The sequence below is a fragment of the Accipiter gentilis genome, chromosome 9 (genome assembly GCF_929443795.1).
Source record: "Accipiter gentilis chromosome 9, bAccGen1.1, whole genome shotgun sequence".
In the NCBI taxonomy this organism is placed as follows: domain Eukaryota; kingdom Metazoa; phylum Chordata; class Aves; order Accipitriformes; family Accipitridae; genus Astur; species Astur gentilis.
Window position 1 is genome coordinate 20,179,085 of NC_064888.1, and position 22,258 is coordinate 20,201,342.

At 46.0% G+C, this 22,258-nt stretch overlaps 1 protein-coding gene across 12 annotated transcripts in view; it reads left to right on the forward strand.

Annotated features, from left to right (window-relative positions):
* Positions 1–14,299, forward strand: part of CAMK2G (calcium/calmodulin dependent protein kinase II gamma) — a 120,070-nt gene extending 105,771 nt beyond the window's left edge. For 3 of the 12 annotated variants that reach the window (XM_049809500.1, XM_049809499.1, XM_049809501.1), the window contains 8 exons: positions 1,263–1,307; positions 1,970–2,018; positions 4,043–4,156; positions 5,824–5,949; positions 8,620–8,695; positions 9,206–9,300; positions 10,407–10,652; positions 13,245–14,299. In XM_049809500.1, coding sequence (XP_049665457.1) covers positions 1,263–1,307; positions 1,970–2,018; positions 4,043–4,156; positions 5,824–5,949; positions 8,620–8,695; positions 9,206–9,300; positions 10,407–10,639 — 738 coding nt within the window. In that variant the 3' untranslated portion in view covers positions 10,640–10,652; positions 13,245–14,299. Of the gene's footprint in view, positions 1–1,262; positions 1,308–1,969; positions 2,019–4,042; positions 4,157–5,823; positions 5,950–8,619; positions 8,696–9,205; positions 10,653–13,244 lie in introns of those variants that run through there. The other 9 variants (XM_049809504.1, XM_049809503.1, XM_049809505.1 and 6 more) reach the window with 4 other exon arrangements.
* Positions 14,300–22,258: the final 7,959 nt, after the last annotated feature.

Sequence of the window (22,258 nt, forward strand, 5' to 3'; positions counted from 1 at the left end):
AAGCTCCATCCACTCTCCAGTGCTCAGGAAATGGAGGATGGACTTCAGGACAGCACAGAAGAAAGGGCAGGCAAAGGGCTTTTAGAGGAATCCCTTGATGGCCCATTTGGCCTGCTTAGTTGGGCAGTTGATTCTCTGCAGCTCGCTGACTTGCTGGGCTGGCATTTTCTGTTTGGGCTGTGTGCAGCAGGCTTTATAGGATGCCCTGTGCCTAGTTTAATGGCACAGCTCGGTGTGGTCTGCCTCAGTATGCTTGGAAGATCAGGCAGCAGTGCAATGGGTGACAGAGGCAGATGGGTGAGTGTACCTCGCTGCATGATCATGGTCCCTGGTGCCCTCACTGAACCGCCCTCCAAGAGTGACAGCATTGGGAGGAGATGGTGCAGGATCCTGAAGTCTTGTCCCAGTAATGAAAGGATGAGTGCAGGAGCTAGTTAGCACCCATAGACCTGGTAGCTGCTCTTTGTTGTGTGTCTCTGGAGAGTTGGATTTGGCAATTTTTGATGGGTGGAAGGGTGGGACTTCATGTTTTTGTTGTTTGTTGTAGGACAAAGCGTTCTTGGGACACTTCATAATTTTCTGTTTTCCCTTCACTGGCTTTGTTCATGATAGTTTTGATACTAAGGGAGCCTTTCTAAATTATTAATTATTATTGTTATTATTGGATCTTATTTTAGAGACTTTAAGAAAAACGTGCCTTTTTTCACAGCCCAGTTCCCTTAGAATTCCTCTCTGAGAGGCATTGAGGTGGTCTGGCTTATCACCTTTCTATTATGGAAATTATGAATGTCCCTTTTTTTAGTCTAAAATACCCAGCAAACTTCCCAAAAAACTGGGAGACAAAGGCCCCAGCCCAGTATTGTCCTCTCCCTCTTCTGAAATGTTTTCCAGTGAGGATGCTGCTGAGGGATCATTACTTCATGAACGGCTGCAGAGGGTGCAGACTGGCTGCTTGGTTGCCATCTGGTGTTTGTGCCAACCTGGTTCACTGGAGGCAAATTGGGAATTAGGGGCAAATGCAGTGAAGCTGGGGGCTTTGTCTCCTTGTGACTGTAACTGTTAGCACAGCTTCTCTCTTCAGGAAACCTTTTGTGCAGGAAGTGTGTGCGTGCGCACTCAAGCACACGTGTGCTGTTTGGAGTTTGTGGTTTGATTTTTTTTTTTTTTTATGTCAGTCACCTTTTCTCCACTTGCTGGGGAGTGAAAAGAAATGAGAGAATGCTTTGGAACTGGAGTTTAATGATTCTTCCATCCTTTCCTAGGAGCCTCAAACAACTGTTGTCCATAACGCTACAGATGGCATAAAGGTAAGGGATGGGAGTGTTGCCAGAGAAACTTCTGCTTCTCTCGTCGTTCTTGTCTTCATGTGTCTTACTTCGGTTTCTACCTTTCCAATGTCTGGTTTGTAGCATGCTCCTGAATACTGCTGGCAGTAGACTGCGAGGGTTGTGTTGTATGGCTGTGGATCTCTGGAAGAGGCTGAGTAGGGACAACTGTTCAAATATTATCATCTCTTTCCTACTGCGGTGTGTAATCACCACTCTCTTTCATATGTGGGGTGGAAGAGAAGAAACATACAGGCACTTACGCACTTTTTTTTCCTTCTGGAAGTGGAGACCTGTTCCTCTGAGCCTAGGAGCCCTTCTTTAGCTTCTCGCAGCTATTCTTCTTCCAAACAGAAGCAACTCCCATTTGATCACATTTGACAGAATTTGGTAACTTCTGTCCTTGTAAAAGTTCTGGGTGGACGGCTTGAACAGCTTGAGCACATAAAAGCTGAGCAGAGATGCTGTTAAGTTTTGCTTAATATTTGTCCTGCTTCCATCCAAATCTTCCTTATATCCTCCTCTCCCTTGCCATACCTGCCAATGTTTTTGCACTTTTCCCCATCTTTCTTCACAAACGAATCAAACTATTTACTCGTGTTCCCGACTGCTGATGCCTGGTAATGCTCTGTTCTGCCGTGCAGGGTTCCACAGAGAGCTGTAACACCACGACCGAAGATGAGGATCTGAAAGGTAGGTGTTTTGCCTGTGATTTCAAATACAGTTCAGTGCAGGCAGGGGATCCTGGAGATTCGATCATTGCCTTGAACTACCTTCCCAGATTTCTGTACCTGACTCAGTTCATAAATTTGCCATGACACTGTGATTCCCGTCACAGTGAGACCATGCATTAGGGAACCAGCTGACTTGGCCTCTGTGGTATAAAAACACTGTTGCCCTTGGCTAATTTGGTTTTGCCTCAGAGTTGGAATTCTTTTCTTGCAAAATTCATAATCTGTTCATCTCCAGTCCATTTCTAGGTGTGGAAAATCCCTACCAGGCCTTTGAGGTTTGGAGTCCAGTTGTGTTTTTGTGCTTCCCTGTAGGTTACAGGGAGTTGAAACCTCTCTGTTACTGCTCAGTCACCCTTCTTACCCCTTTCTGGGAATCTCTTTAGTGACATGCACACACTTCCCTCTTTATTTTTTTCTCTTTGGGTCTATTTTTTGTTTCTAAGATGAAGATCATTCTCAGCCTGTCATCTCTGAATGGAAATTATTTTTTATGTCCTTGACTGAGCTATCAGTAGAGGGAGAGGCTGAGAAGAGATTTGGCACCTTTCAGTGACCATATCATAAATATTCTGTGCTTGTAAAACTCTTTAGGTGAAGGAGCTCCAAGTCCCATATCTGCTCATATTGTTTGAGCAGTTGTCCTTTTCCTGACCTCCCTAGAGAAGGACAAGCAGACATTTTCCTGAATGAGCAGGTTTGGGATGGATGAATGCAGTTTGCATTCTGAGGCAAATGTGTTACTAGTTTGCATTTTGAGGCAGAGGCACTCTCATTCTCTCCGTAGTCAATCTTAGTTACGTATCCAGGGGAAAAAAATCAATGCTGACCCTGTGGTGTAGCAGCAAATGTCACCTCTGTCAGGTGGGCTACTTCCTGATGCTTTTCCCATGGCTTATCACAAGCTGCTGGGTCCTCTTCTGAGGAGTCACAGGGAGCAAATAGGCTCTGCAATACAGATTGTTTCAGATAAGACCTGACCTCATTACAGGACAGTATTCTAGCTCCCACCTTTTTGCCAAAGAGTAATTCCTGGTTTAAGAACCTAGCTTTGAGGGAACTGGACGGTTTTGGTAGTGTGGTAATGAAATTGATTTATCTAATCTCCGCTGGATATCTGTCCAGAACCTTGTCTCCTTTGGCAGCTGTTGTTCAGGAGGGGTCCGAGGCTTGAGCCAGTTGAGGCAATGGGTCCTGTAAGTCAGGAACACGAATGCTGTGAGGAGAGTAAGGCTAGGACTGGAACGGAAATGGGGGTGGGGGGGGGTGAAGGAGGGCAGCTGGCCAGGGCTAAATCTATGAAGAATTGTATAGGGCTACATAGCTGCAGGTCAAAACTGAGGGTTGGTAGGGGGTTTTTTTGGCAGAGGTTAGAAAATTTTGTCACGATTTTAATTGAAGGAAGCATTTGAATGGTGGTTGGGAGGGAAGGAGCTTGCACATTAATGGTTTGTGCTATGGCCAGCTCTGGTAATTTTAGTGCTTCAGTTTTAAGTGTTCCTTTTCAACTCCTGCCACTCCATGTTTTAAGCTAAGGAAGCACTCAAGCAAAACTAAATGGACCAGAAGGTTTGGGGGTGTTGGAGTTCTCAGCATTCTGCATAGCCATGACTCTAGGAAAAGGGCAATGCTTGTGCAATTCCTCTGCCAACTTCTTTTTTTCAATAGACAACAGGTTACTCAGATCCGTTCTGCTGTCATGTAAGAGACATTGTCTTGATCTATCATTGACAGTTGCCTCGGGCTTATGTTGTTTCCACTGTGGTGGGGCTAAAGGCAGCACCACCCTGCCCCGTGTCTTTCCAAATTGCACAGCAGGTCCATGTTGTAGAGCTGTCTACTTGGCTTTGCCCTGGAGGATACTCCTGCATGTTTTGTGCCCAGCATTGTGGTTTCTTTAATGTTCTCCTATTTCCTTTCTCTTTTTTTATTTACTGAACTTGCGTGTTTTGTTTGTGTTTGTGTTTTAATTCCCTGCCATGCTAGCTCCCCCTCTCTCCACCGGGGACGGCAGCTCAGTGCTTGAAGGACGGAGGCACAGTGAGAGCAAAACACAGACTGAGTCCATGCAGTCCCAGCTTTCTCTCTGTTTCTCAGCCAGTAAGTCCAGGGGTGCAGTGCTTTACAGCATCTTTTTCCCACCCCTCCCTCTTCCTTTCCCATTTCTCCTTCCCCAAGATTTTTCCTTTCCTCAACTTCCTTCCAGAACATTGATTTTGCATTTCCAGTACTCCAGAATAAAAAGAAATCATCTCCCTTCCTGCAAAATACCCTCCTTTGCACACTGAAAATTTCCAAACCTTTCCTTCCCTTTTTGGAAAAAAAAAACCCAGAACCTCATCCTAGCTATTTCATTCCCTTGCTTTCATCTGGGCGAGACATGGAGTTCTATGCAGAGACACTGCCTTTTGGGGTTTCCTCGGGCAAGTCACTGCATCTCTTAGTTTTCCTTGTGGGAAATGGGGTCAGTGGTGCAGGTCTGCTTATGGAGGGGATGTGCAAGGCTGAATTCAGTCTCGCTTGTCAAGAACTTCTGAGCACCCCAGACACGGATGGTGCTCGGGAAGTATGAAAGGAACAAAAAACAGTTTTTACAGATTGCTTCAAGGATGCTTTGGAAGGGAGGCTGTGGCTGCTGGAAGATCCCACAGTGTTCCTGAATCCATTGTCAGGTGCTCTGAGTGAAAATCCTTGGATAATGTTGGCTCTGAGGGGCATTTCTCTGTTGTGAGCTTTACCTTGCATGTCTGTCTCACTAGCTCAGTTAGCTGGTACCATGATTAGTCTGGTACCGTCTGCCTGATCTCTCCTGAATTGGCTGCCTCTGCAGAGGAGCCTGTGGCTGAAAAACTCTGAAAATTAATATAGAAAAAGGTAGTAGGTTGGAGAAAATCTAGGTGGAATTCCCAGCCTTTCCCCCTACACAGGCATACCGCACTAGCTGCCTGACTATTTAAAGCTATAATGGAGGGATCTGAGGATGCGAGATGGGAACATCTGGAGTATTTGATTCTGTCCAGGTCAGTCTGGGAAGGAAGGAACAGGCATGTCCTCCTCTGTCTCCTCCTGTCTTCCTTCCCTGTTTTCCTGCAAACAGCACCAGTATCTCATACGATGCAGCAGTTGGAGCCTCTCTTGTTACTTATTTTTGAATTAGGTTGAAGGATGTCAAACTGCTGGTTCGTGAGGTGCAATGGGAAAGGTGTTTTGCCCAGCCAGAACGGAAGGGAAATGATCTCTCCTGAAGTCCTTTTTGCTGTGAACTGTCCCCTCACTGCTTTCTTATTAACTCCTTCCTCTTGCTCATAGCAAGGCCCTGCTTGGTACGCTGAGGAGTGCCAAATCACTTCTCTGCCAGGTGGGACAGCATTCTCCCACCCCACTCCCTTCCAAGTTGAGATTTGCAGTGATTTGGATGCCCTACTTCCTTTCCCTTTCGCTTGCATCTCGTACTTGCCCTCGTGCTGCTCTGTCACTACTCCGACCAGTGTTTTAGGTCACCCTCAAACTACCTCCAGGAACATTAGTGCGATTCATACTGTGCTCTGAGGGGTCTTCTGCACCGGTGCCGGTGTGGTCCTCTCTGAGCAGTGTCCAGCCCAGGTGATGTGTGACAGAGGCAGGAGAGCGGGTAGAGGTTGCTGGGATGTGGATGTCTCTGTGTGCCAACCGGGCTTGGGGCTGTGTGTGTTTGTACTTCTTTGTTGGTTTTTATTTTGCTTTCTGGTTTTTGTTTGGTTTTTTTAATGCTTACATTTGTTTTGCAGCTACACAGTCTTGTGAAGAGAAGCTTCTTGCCTGGGACAGCCCAGGGCAGACATTGGAGTTAGAGCGTGCTCGGTCGGAGCCTTTGCTAACTCCAGTAGTTCCCTTTGTACTTAACCGTGCACCGTGTAAGTTAGCAGCTGGGTAGCAGTAGTGGAGTAGCACAACTAATACTAGATACCGTAGATGTGAAGCTCCCCCCCTTCTTCTCTCCACTTCTGTGCCCCTCACCCCCCGGCCGCCCGAGAAGGGACGGAGCGCCCCTCTGAGCTAACCGCTGACGCCAGTTCCTACCGGCGGGAGGCACGGCCGCCGGCAGCCAGCCGCGGGCGCGGCGGGGCCGCTGGCTCCCGCCCGCCGCACCCCGGGGCTGCTCTCGCCGCTGGGCGGCGCCGGCTGCAGGCAGCGGCCGCCGCCGGGGGGCGCCGCGGTGCCGCGGGCCGGGGCCGGGGGTAGGCGGGGGCGCTCCAAGCCCGGCCCGCCGGCGGCCGGCGCCCTCCCGCCCCCGGAGAGGATAGCCTGGCTGCGAACTGTGCCGCGGGGTTCAAACGGAACTCCGCTAACAGGGCTGCCGCCGCGCCCGCGCTGTGCCCGCCTGCAGTCTCAGCGATGCCGCTGCGGCAGCGCCGGCGGGCTGCTGTAGCGGGGCTGCCCCGTCAGTTACTCAGAAAAGACGGTAGAAGAGCCGTGAGTCACACTTTTATATCCGTGCTGGTGCGTGCTTGCCTCCCTTTTGTGACTCTCCGCAGTGTAAGTTAGGAGGCCCTGTGGATTCGTCAGGAGCGGCAGGCACAAACGCCTTCCCCCGTGACATCCCGAGGCTCTCTGCCCTTTGGAAAAAATGGATCAACTCCTGTGTGCTGGTTGTAGCTCGGGACATGTAGTAAAAGCAAGAAGACAAGCACAGTCTGATGGAATGGACTTGTGTTGGAGGACAGGGTCGATGCTGCTGCATAGTGGCGCTTGGGAAGGGGGTGTAGATCTCCTTGAGATGAGTCAAGCGCATGGTGGCTGTGGGCTGGAGAGTTCCTCGCTCATCCCAAATGGAGCCTTTCCCATGGACTCCATCTTCTGGACATTGCACACGTTGGTGTGTGCTCTGCATGGGAAGGAGGTCCAGCAAGTAGCCCTGCTTCATGCGGAAGGAATTCCAGATGGCTTGCTTGTAAGGATGTTTTTTTACAATAGACAGCCCACTGTGTTGTTTTGATCCATTCCCTGTATACATCTTTTGATGTGTGGAAATGTATACAGCCTGAGTGGCAAAACCAGCTCCCTTACTATTATGAGCCAGTTGTTCCCTATCTGAGATGTTTCTGTGGCTGACTGGGTAGTGTAATTCTCTTAATTGATTTCCAGAGTGGGTACAGACATCTTTCATAGCCAGCCAGATTATCATCTTTTTGTTCTTCAGCTGCACTTATCGATGGTGGGATGAGATGCACATGTGGAGGAAAGTCTAGAGGGGAGGACAGTTCAGACTAGCATCTGCTGGCATTTAGAGTAAAATTCAGCTTCCCTGACTTGGACATCTAAAGACAGTAGGTTGGATTTAAACGCTGTTTGCCTAATGATAGGCATCAGAGGTGCCTCAGGTGAGACTTCCAGAAGTGCCTATTTCTTTCAGGGCCTAAAGGACCTAAAGGAGGAACAGTCAGGTGACTGGTTCCATTTCAGACACCAACATTTTAGTTGCCTAAGGGCAGTAAATTCCACTTCTGGTGGTAGGAATTATAAATTATTTGGTAACATTTAAGATAATGCTAGAGTACCTCCTAAATGCTTGTATAACATGTAGGATATTCTACCTACAGGGAAACTGTGGGGAAGGTTGAAGAGATGTTAGAGTGTGCATATAGGCTCAGGCATATATATGGTGCGCATATAGTCATAGAACTAGAATTGTGTTATTTAACAGAGCTGAGCCAAACTTTGTGAGTGTTAAGAACTCGAGGTCAGCATGAGTGATGGAACATCTTGGGGGGGTGGGGCCTGAGCAATTGGTTGTGGGAAACCAAGAGAAGAGAGTACAGAGGTGCTGGCCAGATAAATAACTGTAGACAGCTAGCCCCTGTCTTCATTCATCTTGAAGTCCAGGCTGCTGGGTTGGGTTAATGGCAGTTCTGTCAGAGTGTTGAAAAGAATTGTACCGTAGGGATTGGCAGAATCTAACTGCCTGAGGAACAGAGTGCACACTGGTATATAGCTAGGACCTGTTCATCCAACCCATCCATCCTGCTGTGGTTGTCTTTCTAGCTTGTGGAAGTCATCACTACATGTCCCAGTTGCTTGTTTGCAGCATTCATAATAGCTGAGGTATTGGTGATCGTGATAGACAAGTTGTTGGGAGACTTTTTCCAATTGGCTAGATCTGTGTGGTGGCTGTTTGTATACGACTACTGTGGTGAAGGTTTTCCACGCCTTAAGCTGCCAGACAAGTGCTTCACATTGGCAGGTTCACTGACATTCATTGGTCAGACTCCCCAGAAGCACCTCAGGCTGTCATTCAGGAGACACCTCTGGTGCCTTAGACCTTTCTAGAAGAAAAAAATTGAATATGACATCTTTATTTCCTTTCTCCCTGCATTATGGGATCACCATTCCCCTTTCATACCACTGCCCCCCTACTCTCATGTGGATGGCTGTGATTACTGCATATCTCCAGAATGCAGGGAGCAGCATCCTATGAGATCTAGACTATCGGTGCTCCGCAAATTGCTTGTAGGAAGCACTCACTAGCCCCATATTCCCATCAAAGACTTATGCACAGTTAAATTGCTCTTTCTTCTTGTTCACAGTGCGTAAGCAAGAGATCATTAAGATAACAGAGCAGCTGATAGAAGCCATCAACAATGGAGACTTTGAGGCTTATACGTAAGTCCGGATGTCTTCTGACAGGTTGTTTATCAGTTTGTGTACAAATGATGTTCTGGCTCCTGGGTGTGAAGAGCTGTCATGCAGTCAGACATGGTAAAAAGTTTTATGCTCTTTTGCCTCCATCAATTAGACGTAGGGATATGGTAGAGCTCTCTAAATGAACATCAAGTAGAAGTCAGGTATCAAACATCAACAAGAGCAACAAAAGAAAAATGTCCTGGCTTTGTAAGAAAAGTAGGGGGAAGGACAATGAGATGAGCAGAACGACAATAAAGGAAAAGCCAGAAACCTAGAGGCTTATTTTATGTGAAATGCCAACTAGCGCCAACTAGCGCCAGCTCTTCTGTTGTAGCGGTAGGACTGAGTCCTCCAGGAACTTACTCTTTGGAGTAGGGAAATAAATATGTGGACACAGGGTGTGAGTCAAAAGTTGTACCAGCACTTCATTGTGTAAATAGCCCTTGGGCTCAAATGCAGACTGTAAGCCTGTGGTGCTTTTCTTTGCAGAAAAATCTGTGATCCTGGCTTGACCTCATTTGAACCTGAAGCACTGGGGAACCTGGTTGAAGGAATGGATTTCCATAAGTTTTACTTTGAGAACCGTGAGTGGGTATATTTGGTAACACCAACAGCTTTCTCTCTGATCTTCCTTTATGCCACATTTTGGGGAGAGAATTGCCCTTGTTTTTACTGGCTGTCAGAACCAGCAAGAACTTGATTGTGCATGGGTTATGATACATTCATGAGAGCCAGTATGCTTTCTCTCAAAAGCTTTTTTCAGCAACAATTTCAATTCTAACTCCTAGATCCCTGCACTGTAGGCATACAATTTGCCTGGCCCAAATATTTTGTAAGCATGGACTGCAGGAGCTTTAGAAGTTTGAGGTGCCGGATTTCTTACTGATATGGAAATGGAAAAAATGAGCATGTTTTGATGGAAACAACGTGTATGTTTGGGGTAGACATACTGAATGGTCAGACATAGTCATGCACAAATCAGTCATGCCTTCGCTGTGAGTTTTCCCTGGACATTTCAGAACTCTAACACCTAGTGAAGCCATTATGTGGATACAAGGGTCACCTTGTCAGCCTGGGGCAGGAAAAAGAGTTGGGAGAAATTCTATCATTTATACTAGTGGATTTGCCTCCCTTCCTGGATGTCTTTACAGGATGAGATCATTGAAATTTAAATCCTGGGCTGTTCAATTTGTTTTATTGTGGGGGTTAGGTCAAGGTCCTTAGTATAGGCAATTCCTAGTCCTCTAAGTATGCAGACTTTGTCTCTCTCAAAAGCCTGTTCTGGAGTGATTTTTACACTTCTCTGAGGCTTGTTCATATTTAATGCAGGTCTAGCTTAAAGATCTGATTATTGACTCCTTTGCAACAATATTCTGTAATTAAAGGATCTTTTCCTATAACTGAAGAAATGGCAGCGCTGATGTTAAAAAAGTGGCGAGTACGCTTTGCAGAAGAAGTGGGAGCAAAGGGGCCAGGGGATTCTAGGCAATAATAAGTGTGCAGTTCCTAAGGAGAAGAACAGGTGATAGGGGAAAGAATTGCTTGGATTCTGCCTGGAAAATAGCAGGAGCAATTATTATTGTATCCCAGAATCCAGTGGAAGGTGAGTAGAATACAAAAGAGGTTGGAGGATGTGGGGAGCTGTTCCTCAGTAGTAAAATGAAGCTGATGGTTTTGCATGTTCTGCCAGTACTGTCGAAGAACAGCAAGCCAATACACACCACCATCCTGAACCCCCATGTCCATGTCATTGGTGAAGATGCTGCCTGCATCGCGTACATCCGCCTGACACAGTACATCGATGGCCAAGGTCGGCCCCGCACCACGCAGTCTGAAGAGACCCGTGTCTGGCACCGCCGAGATGGCAAATGGCTTAATGTCCACTACCACTGCTCTGGAGCTCCTGCAGCACCTCTCCAGTGAGGAACAAATACGGGTATGGACTATCAAGGAAGGAGTATATCATGCACACAGCTAAGGCTGCTGTATGTGGGAATTCACTGTTCAAGGCTGTTTAGCTGGCTGTGAGAGAACCATTTTTAGCTGGCTGTAGGCTGAAAACTTCTGCTGATCAGTTGGTGGTCCTTTCTCTAAGCCCTGTCATCCGGAGTCAGTAGGATTAGCTGCCACTCGTGACGAACTGGAGTCATGTGTCAGATGCTTGTTCCTGAGCATCGCTACCCCTGTAGCAGTAGTGCTTCCTCCCAGGTACTCAGCTCTGTGCTCGGACAGAGTGCTAATCCAGAGCGGAGAGGAAGAGTATCTCATGCTGCGCACAGGTTTGCTGTTTCCAAGCTGTCATGGACCTGCCTTTACATGCTGGGGGTGATTTCAGAGAATTTTTTGATGAGAATGTTGTATTCTAGAGAGGATATTGTAAAATCTATACAGAACAATTTCTATGCCATAAGGGTAAAGATTTATTCATATAAATTTTACTACTGATTTTCTGATTAACAGAAGCTATTCAGTGTACAATGTTGAGAAAACTCAGGACAAAAAAAAAAAAACCTAAACAAATAATAATATCAGAGGATTTAAAATAAGCTCCAATTAGCTTGCCACAATTCAGCATTAGAGGAAACTTTGATTATAAAATTTGACCTGAAGAAATGATTGTTGCTTGCTCCTGAAGGACAGTAGATCCATTTACTTCTGCAGCATAGGCATTCTTGTTTACTGCCTTACCGGTTTCTTTTAGTTAGATGTACAAAGTCTTTCTGCCTCCTTTTGTTTTATGCTGAACTATATGTCACATCCATTTTAAAGATCTAAGTTTCCTAATCTTAGGACCTTTTTACTAAAGATTTTCTACTTAAGAGCAAACACAAAAAACATCTACATCTGGGAGACAAACTTTTTTTAATGAGGTCATTTGAGGGTGAACCACTCAAGTATAGTTACTACTTGAGTCCTAGTCTTGAGTACTACTTGGGACTAAGCCAAAAGCAGGTTTTTTTCTTATGTGTTGTGAGGGATTCAACCCTACTGAAGGCAATGGAAAGGAATGTGAACTGTCTATCACAAACAAACTGCAGAGGTCACAGATGGAATTTGAAAAGCAAAAGCCAGTTGGGGGCACCAGAAGCAAGGAAGCTTTTGAGAGAGCTGGACAATCAGCTGATTTTCCAGGGAGTAAGTTAGTGAGAAGTATAAACCCTTTGCAGGGAAACAAAAAATAATTTACTTGCATCAGCTTTCATCACAGAGATGTTGAGGGACACTTCTGTCCTGGATTTAGTCAAAAAAAGATGCAGAAGAAATTACTAAATTAAAGATTGGTATGGCTCACTGGCTGTGCCTCGGAGTTCTGAGAAAGCTTAGGAATGGAGAGTGTTAGCCGCTACAGAAGAGGTATGTTTCCTTGGCTTGGTTGCTAAAATGTTGCACCTCCTCCAAAAGTATGTGCTGGAGGGTTTCTGAAAACTACAGAGCAGAAGCCATTTCCAAACCACAAAATGTTGGTTAAAACAATATTATAAAAAGCCTAAAAAACTAAATTGAAGTATTTGCATGCATTTCTGGGTTCTGGAGGAGGTGTGATCATGTGCAATTACAAGTGGGCAGCCCCCATCTGAACACACTGAATCATTTCGGAGCAGCGTTGGCCCGTGTGCAGTGAAGGGCAAAGATGAAGGAGAGATGAGGTGAATAAGAGTGCTTCAATAGAAATCGGTGGTTTGTTCTCACCTGGAAGGCAGAGTTCAGTTTTGGGTAAGTTGTCTTAAAAGGAAACTGCAGCTGTAAAGGAAGTTTGAGGTTAATCAGAGGACTTCCATGTAAGGAGAGAGTGGAAACTGAGAAGGGAGAAGACTAGTAAGAGGGTTTGCAACAAAGATTTGCAAACTAAGAAATGGTAGAAAGAAGATTTTGGCTACACTTCTGTGGCAGGACAGTGCTAAACAAACATGAAAAAAACCCAAACATAAAACTGATCAAAATAAATCCAGTAATTTGACACAAGATGATTAGCCAGGAGGAGCCTTTGCTAAAAGCAGTCGCTAGGACTACAACTTTGCAAAACTGCAAAAAAGCTCATACATTTGTTTAAATATAAAGAACATTCAGAGACAAAATTACTTAAGACTTAAAGAAAAATTAAAAAAAAAAAAGATCCTTCAGTTCAAGGCAAAAGCCAATGGGAAGTGAGGCAGAAAAACTGTTCTTTAGGACCAGAGCCTTCAATCACCCCTTGGGAAATTTCTTCAGCTTCTGGGACACTACTGTTAGATAGTGGGCCCAGGTCTGCTCCAATCAAGCAAGTAATTCATTTTAGAAAGTAGTTAATTTTCATTTGCACACTCAGCCACCTGGAAAGGAAAGTGTGTGCCTCTTGTCTTTCGGGCTCTTCTCATGAGTCCCAGTCTGTGTTGCATTAGGAAGGGTTTCTGCCTGCACCAAATAACTAGCCTGTAAAAAGCGTGTTTTATTAATTGTGTACAGCTAATGTTTGGCTTTATTTCTTCCATCTTCCATCCTGTTCTCCCCCTCTCCTTTCTGGGTGGACACCACCTTTTCCTGACTGCAGCAACTTGTGGAGATACTCAGCTGGAGGGCAATATCTTCTTAGCAAGCAGCTCTGGAGTGCCTGAGTGACAGCAACGGTCATGTCTGTTTTGACGTTAAAAAAAAAAAACAAAAACCAAACAAATTACAAACAGGCAGCAGCCAAATGCACGAAACCCTGCATGCATCTGATGCTCCGGGCGCTGCCATTCTGTTGTTTTCCATGGATCCATCGTGTCTGTTTCTGCTGTACGAAGGTGTTTTTAAATCTTAAAAAAAAAAAAAAAAAAAAAAAGACATGTTGTTTGTATAAAATAATAAAAACCAGGAATAATGCTAAATAAATGACAGATTATCCAACATGCCCCCTCCCCCAGGGCTAAGAAAATGGCAGCAGCTGGAACATCTTTCAGAAATGAAGTGAGGGGGAAAGCAAAAGTGAAGGAGAGAGAAAGAGAGAGGGAGAGCAAAAAAGGAAGCGGCTTAAGCAGTGGATGGCTGAACTGTGCTCCGCAAAGCCGTGGTGGAATTTAACATTGCATTCAGGCTGTGCTGCGACTTCAGTTGGTGAGAGGTGGCAAGGAGACCCCAGAGGAGCCAGTGTGAAGACTGGGGTTCAAGAGAGAGGAGGCGCTTCTCTTCCCATTGCCCAGCAGACTGACTTCAGCCTGTTTCTTCTTCAATTTCTGCACAGCGAGAACGCTATGGAAAGCTGGTTGCTCGGTTGCTGGATCCCAAAATAGACTTCTTTTTTTTTTTAAAGAAAAAAAACAAAATGGGATGTTGAATTAAAACTAAAGGTGGAGGTAGGGATTAAAAAAAGGGGTTAAGTGAATATAACTTAAATAGAAGCTTGCTCTTCAGAGATACTGGTTTTAGAACCAGCCACTACCTGGCCAAACATGGAGGTTTGAAGCCAGCTTATTTAATTTAACAAGACAAAAAAAGCATTGCATTAAGAGCAGAGATTTGGGAGGAAGAGGGTACATGAATGGGATTTTTTTTTTCTTTTTTTTTTTTTTTTCCCTTTCTAGTAGCATAGTTGGGATCCACAGTGCTGCAGAACACGTGTTCCTTAGGAGGCAGACAAAAAACTTAGTGTTACATTTTTCATGAAAACTTGCACATACACTCCTATATGAGGCATAAATAGCGTGTGTTTTTTATACTGAAATATATGCACCCATAGAATTAAAGGGGTTACCTGGCCTCCTGTTTGATTTGTTTGGTCTCCAAGTAAAATAGTGGGAACCAGCAGCCCCAGCCAGGTGCTTCTCCCCACCACTAACCCATCTGATGTTTGTAAGTGTCATATTTCCTAGTGTTTATTTTTCTATTTTTTACAGTGATGTTGTAACACAGAAAACCATCAGATCAGAACCTCAGAAACTATAGCTGCGGGACTCCAGGCCACCTCCCTGTGTTGCCTCTGGGTGTTAGAGGATACCTCATGAAGCAGAGGGGAAAGGGAATTAGCACATGTGATCTGATGTTTGTCCTTTGGGCCAATTCATCTTCCTTTCTTTTCTTTGCTGTAAAAGGAGTCCATTTTCTTTATTCATTGGGTGGGGAATGTGAAGTGTTTTGTTGACCTTGCCAAGGAGGGAGCATAGCCCCAGGAAGAAAATGGCCTTTCTGGTGGACCTGATAGGATTTGTCTTGACCAAGGGAAGGCATCACTTCCAGAAGTTGGGATGGGCTTTTACCTGAATTTCTGCCTAGCCCTAATCATTTTTCAGATCTTTCGAGGGAGTTAAAGTGATTGCATTGACAGCATACTAAGTGTGAGACAGCCTTTTTACAGACTATGGAAGAAAGCCAATTTGGAATTTTAATCCTTATTTAACAGAATGCAGAAAATAAAAGCTGTTGCACAAAGTGAAGCTGTCACTTTGCAACAGATAGCTCTCTGCTTCCTTTATTGGAAAGGTGCTATCCCACACCAGGATTAGATCAGCTAAGCCCTGATGAAGGAGAAGACCATCCGTCCCCAATTCCCAGGTTTGTCTGAGCAAACACCCTTTCCTTCCTCCCTCTGCCACCCCAGGGAGGAGCGTGGGGATTGAACTCATGGGGAGCAAACACTAGATTTTATTATTTCAAAACCGTTTTAAGACAGCACTAAGCCAGTGAGTGAACTGGAAAAGTGGAAAGCCTTGATATTTTATTCAGGTTTTTTTTTTAAGCCACAAAGAGCAAACAGGAGATTACAATTATGCCATTTTAAAAAGATAAATACAAAACATGCATGCCTTCTTTAGGTCTGATCTTCCATGTCTCTTTACCTGATGATTATTAATAATTAAAAAGAAAACCCTCTGTATTAAGTATCTGCATCTTACAGAGAAAATTTTAAAAGAACAGAACTGTTGGGTTTTTTGGTTTTGCACAGTCTTGGAGACAAACTCTCTTTTGGTTTTTTTGTTTGTTTGTTTTGTTTCCTTTTAAGTTAATGAGAACCTTAGCTTGGTATGGCCATTATCAAACACAGCTGTACACCTTTAGCATTCTTAATGTTCTCTTATGGGGCTAATATAAGCATCTATATAATATATATTATAAATATCACATTTTAAACAGGAAATGGAAGGCATTTGCAGAATTTTTGCATGATATAGAAATAATTAAAGTTAGCTAGTGTTTGTTTGTTTGGTCTGAATGTTGGTAGAACCTTCATAGCTTTGTTACTATGAAACCTTGAACTGAAGATATTTAATAAAATAACATTTAAACAGTGCAAAGTTTTGAGTGTCAAGTTTTTCTCTTAAACCACGGGACAATGTGGAATTGGCACTTCTGGGGTAAGAATCAATCTGCAAAGCTTCTTTTTGTGTCAGTAAATCATATGATTTAAAAATGTCATTTTTAAAAAGGAAAAAAGGTAAGTGGTGCCATACTTAACCCCCTAAAATACTAGTGTTAATAAAAACAAAGGGACAACAGAACCTGTTAAGATTAACTTCATGGCATTTCCCTGACAGACCATAGGATAATAGGGAAATGTTGCTTCTGTTCCTGATAGCCTAGGCCTTGGCAAGCCTATGCTGTTACTTCCTTTCTTGGTCTTTGTTTTCCTCACCAATATTTCAGACTCTTTATAGGAGAAGCTGTCTTGCCATTAGGTTTGCCTGATGTAAACATGCTGCACTCAAGTTGGGTGGCAGCTCTTACATTTGTGAGCTGGTGTATTTTGTGTCCTAGATGGGATGCTCCTGCAGGGGCACAGATCAACCACTCACCTGTACAAATTTGCCTGGTCTAGCAGCGTAAGCGTGATTTCCTAACAAAAGTTGGAAGTTAGCTGCATTTAGCCTGTTTTGTTTCTATACTGTTTCTTGTTATTAGCATTTCATTTATGCTCCCTTGGGTGGGCTTTGTTCCATTCAGGCCTTCGCTGCTTTGGCATTTTTCTTTTATTTCCCACCTTGTCCTGTTCACACTGCTGTCTTAAGGGTAGGTGCACTCACTCTTCTCTTCTGCTGGGGCCCCTTCCCAGCGGGGCCGGGGAGTGCGGCTGTCACTGGGACAGAGATGCTTGTGTGCTTTTCTGCATCTCCTGGTACTGCTGGCCTTGTGGTAGTTGAGCATGTGCCGGTTCTCGCAGAGTTACTTCTGTGATTGCACCGGGGATACGCATCTTGTTTTGGTACTGGCTGCAGCTAAGCCTGAGGGGCTCTAGCTAGCGTTTGTTGCCCCCATTTGTGCAGTCTTGGCTGGCCTCCTGCTCCCCTGAGCTCCCCTCAGGTGCATCTGAGAAGAGCTGCAGGTGGGAGGGGAGAGTTCAGTGTGCTTAATCCCCTTTAACTGCAGCAATTACCTAGTAAATAGGTGACAGTTGCTGCTGCTTAAAGAAATGATTGCTTTTGCTGCCTGATGAAACAGGAGGAAAATTGTCCTTAGTGTTTAACGGGAGAAGGTAAGAGTTTTACAGTCCACTTCACTGGGACTGAAGACAATCTGTTCATGGCTGGGAGAGATAGCTCCTGCTATTACAGTAGCAAAGAGAGGTTCTGCTATCATTTCTGACATCCAAGGCGGCATCATTCATCAGGTAAGGTCTCTCCTGAAGCAGTTAATCATATCTTAATGATCTTTGAAGAAATGTTGCAGTATGATCCAATATGCCCTAGGAAGATACCCATAAAGTTAGTGATGATTTCCCATGTTCTTAGTAGCTCTTTTAACCAGGACAAGAGTAATTTAAACACTTGCTGAAAGCACAATAGTCAGACTAATGCTTATGTCAAGAATATTTATGTGGCATATATATGGGGCCTTTCAGAGGGTTCCTGTGTATGTGGGTGATTTGAGTACATTTTAAAAAGGTGATGGTGTTCCATTTAAGCTGTACTGTATGTGCCTTTACCACTTGCAAGTGCTCTATTAGTCAGTCTTGGGCAGGGGCGCTGAAAAATGGGATAGAATCTGCTCCAGAAAGGGTTCCTGTTTTATGCTTTCTTATGTTTTAGCTGGCAGCAGGGATTGGGAATGGTACTTATCTGTAGTGTGATAGCTCCTGTATTGAGCTATCAAGTAGTGATATTCCCAGAAACTTATTTTCCAGTATGCCATATCTGGTTAAAATCTGCTCGCCCTATTGGATGGCATTTTGCCATCTTCCTACCCAAGAGAAGTGTCTGAGCATCGTTTTCCAAGTTCCCTCCCTCTCTCCCAGTATATGGCCATGTATGCTTGTACATGTAGGTGGATTACTCTGTGGGATATGTATGATTGATGGTCACTTTTATTTGTGCTCAAATCAGATTTCCTTTTAAACTAGGATTGGTCTGTTCTCACTCGCTGGGCTAGCGGCACAAAGTCTGGCAGGATGCTTTTATGCTATCGTAGGTATGAGATGTGGGGAGAAGCATGAGCAGAACTAGACCTCAAGTGTCAATATCCTTTCCATTTTATTATGCAAACTGTTAGCTTTTACTTAGGTGTAACTGATAATGTAGACAAATGGACAGAGCATGTGATTAGCAATCAGGAGATTCATGATCTTTTTCTGGTTTTGCTATGGCTCTGCAGGGTGACTGCAGACAAGCTACTTGTGTGCTCTGTGCTTCAGCTTTCCCATTTGTCTGTGCAGATAATGAGACTGACCTTTGTAGAAACCGCTGGAAGAGATTGATGCACAGTGGATGCAGAGCAGCTGGGTGGTATTGTGGCTACACATCACAGATGGCTCCCCCCTCCCCCCGAGAATTAGAAAGGTTTGGGACTGCAGACTAATGCACCTGGAATGCTTGTTTATTTGGGTTTGGTATAAATTTATTTTAGAGTTGGGAAAGGTGGTCCTTGGGGCACTTAAAGTGGCTTGAGTGGAGAGTTATGAATTTTTCCCTTGAGGTCCATAGTGCCTGAGAACTCCTGACCTGCAGGAATGCCCTGCCTGCCAGTAAGGAATAGGAATTTACTGGTCGGTGTGTAGTATTATGAAGAATTTTAAGCAAGCAATTTCTTCTATACTTAACAAGTATTAGAAAACAAAAATGCATATGCTCATGGTTTTTAAGATGACCTGGCCACACTGAAAGGATGCAAATAATTAAGTCACTACAATCTCAGTCTGAAAGTTCCTTATGCTGTAGGGGGGTCTTCTAAAGCACAGGCGGATATGAGGGAGAGGAAACGTTGTTGTCCCTAATCTGTGACAATTTGCATAACTTTACTCACCATAATTATCCATGAATGGATGGGCAGGATGATGGTTTATTCACAGAAAACTTTTGCATCATGCGACTGTGTCTTGGCAGAGTTGGGATTTGGCCAGTTCTTGTTGGGATGAAATACTGTCTCATCATGATTTATTTCTCTTTCATGTTTCTGTGGAAAAGTGTAGTGTTCATACCAACAGAGGACAGCCTGCAAAAATGGCATCAAGGCCTTGTTTACACTGGAATATCCTATATGTTGTATCAGTAGTTACAGCAGTGCTACTGCTGTATGGTTGTTCCTGTTCCAGAAAGTAATTATTTATTTGTTTCTTACTATGTGTTTAGAAGTTCAAAATAAACTGAAAATGAGTACTTATACAGGAGGGAGGTGTTCTGCTCATGTGTTGCTCGAAATTCATTGCTTTAGATTTATCGTATTGTATAAAAAAGGTCCAAACTTTGAGATGGTCTCAAATGTTTTTAAGAATTGTAAATTGATTTCAGCCTTGTTCATTCCAAAATAGTATTAATGCTGAAATTATTTTAAATTTCATGTCAGCAAGTTTGAACACCACCTCATCTGTTACAGTATCAGTAAAAATCTTCCATACCTATTAGAAATACTTCATTGAGCTTCCACATTAACAGTAACACATTTAATCTTTTATACAGTTTTATACTTCAACCTTCCCTTTTGAAAGAATCAGGCTTCCTGACCCATTAAAACTTCAGTAGAAGTGGGCAAATAGAAATATTCATTCTAACTCAGTTTTTTACTGAATATCGAGGGAAGGATTGTTTGTTTGCTTATGTAACCTTAAGAAGGAGAATTTACTTCAGAGAAATGCAACGTTAGCAGAGATAGCATGTGCGAAGTGAGATAGGCACAGAGCAATATGATAGCCTGGAAGATGGAAAAGGAGTAATAAAGCCAAGCACTTGGAGTGGTTTGGAGTATGAGGAGGCTGGTGTGGGGAAAAGAGCGGAGATGCAAGATGGGTTTAAAGGTGTCTTGCAAGTGACTAGAGGAAGCTACATCCGAGGTGGCTAGAAAGACGATGATGGAGGCATTGAGAGTTGTCATGTCGTGAAATGAGAAGGAAGGCAGGTGAATTCTGCTCTGGTGGTTTGAGGGAGGAGGAGGAGTTTGGAAAGATGGGGTGTATTTTGGGGTTGTTTTTTCCACTGAAGATTTTAAGAGGAATTTTAAGCCAATATTGTTGCACTTGTATAGTGCACTATAGTGTACAACGTATGCTCCTGTCAACGATTCCCCTCCCTCAGTGTAATTGAGATTGGTTGGACTGAGGGAGGGAGGGGAACTACCAAAAACCTGTATTTACACCAGAATACCAGACTGTGGTTTGAATCGGTAAATCCAGTTTCACAGAATGTAGTACTGGATCATAAATGCTACAAGCGTGTGACACAAAGTGCTGAACTGCCACAGATTCCCTCTGTTGGCTCAGATTTGCTCAGCTGTTTTGGAAAGTGCAAGGTCTGTGGTGGATTGTCTATCACCTGCTGCTGCCATGCTAGCTTCAGGATGGCTGCAGGCAGGGGGGTGATATTTAATCTGACGTAAGTGCTGTGGCATGCGTTTGGGCTAATTCAACAGAGGTGCAATCACATGTTCAAATATGTGCTGCTGGGTATTTTTGGCAGTGTGTGGACCCACTGTGATGGGACCACAGCCTTGTTGCAGGTGGTGGGAGCAGCTGCCTCATCAGCCTCTGAGGTGGGGTGCTGTTGGCCAGAAAGCAGAACAGGCTGCACTAAGATATGCTTGCTCATAGCTTTGTTTGCTTTACTTTGGCTATGTGATTCACCTGCTAACTCAGGCTTAAAAGGCTTGCAGAAGCATGGTCAGAGCTTCAGGTACAACCTGAGAGCTGAAGATGAAAATCCCTGTATAAACGTGTCTGAAAGCAGTGACTCTCAAGCTTTTTCAGCTTTTCAGTGGAGGAGCAGGTTCCTATACAGCGATTTTACATCTTGGCATGCTTTTTGAGGGTTTCCTGGGAGTGATCCACAGGGCACCAGAAATTCTCAGATAGTGGGATGGGCAGCAGCGCTTTGCTGGGATGAGGCCTCATTCCCTGAGCACCTGGTTTCCTTTTCCTTGCTCCTCATTGGCCACCAGCCAGTTCTGCTGCTTTTGGACCACTCCAGGCCCTACTTGTGCTAACCTGTCACAGATTTTCACTCCTTCGCAGCACAATGGCTGCTTTCTGCACAGCAGATTCAAAAGCAGGACCATGGGAACAGCACTCCTAAACTGCTGTCCTCTTCTCCAGCCACTGCTGAGAAGAAATGTTCCTGTGATGTGGCTCCGTTTCCCGTTCTGCCTTCCTACTAAAATTTTCTCCCTCGAAGTAGGAAATTGCACCATGTGTATGTTTGTTTTTCCCCGGTCAATTGCCACCTACTGCTTTTCTGGGCATCCCACGCCTTCCGCGCTGCCGGGAGCACACCGGCTGCACCCGTGCCCTGTAATCCTGGACTGCGGCGGTGTCGCCGTCCCCCGGCTCCCCACGCCGCCGCGAAACCGCAGCGAGAGGCCGCGCTTGCAGGCGCGGGGGTGGAGGGCGGGGGGAGAAGTAATCCGCTGCGACGTGTTTCGCTACCGGCGCGGCCCCTCCTGGACCGGAGCAGCCCGGCCCTGAATCGACCCCTCCTGGCTTCTGCTCCAAAACCACCGTCCCCCTGAGCCGCTCCTCCCCGCGGCGTCCCGCGCCCGGCCCGGCCCGGCGAGGCGGCCAGAGGGCGGAGCCTGCCGTCCCTCCCCGCGCGGAAGATGGCGGCCGAGCGGCGCGGTGGCGGCGGCTCCCCCAGCGGCCGGAGGGGCGCCCAGCGGTCGGGAGCCGGCGGGCCGAGGCCGGCCTGAGAGCTCCCCGCGGCGCCGGAGGACGCCCGCCCGCCGGGAGCCGTGCCCTACCTACGCCAGCCCGCCCGGTGGGGCCTCACTGCGGCAGGTGAGGTGGAGGAGGAGGGCAGCGGGGTGGCGGCGGCCCGGCTCGGCTCGGCTCGGGGGGCAGCGGGGGAGGGCGAGCGGCGCTGGGGGGGGCCGGGGGAAGTTGCGTGCCGGCCGGGGCACGGCGGTCCAGGGCGGAGGAGGGGGGGATCTGCGAGGGGCGGCCCCGTGCCGGGCCGCGCAAGGAGAGCGGCGGGGGCTGCCGCCGGAGGGGCCGAGCTGGGGCAGGCGGGGGGGGTGGCGGTGGGGGTGGGGGGGGGGGGCGCAGCCCCCCGCCCCTCAGGCGCAGCGCGCTGCCCGCCCTGCAGCCACCTGTGCGGCCGGGGAGGCCCGGCTTCGCCACGGCGGCCCCGTCTCCCGGCGGCGCCAGGGGCCGGAGGCTTCCCAGCCCTGCCCGGCTGC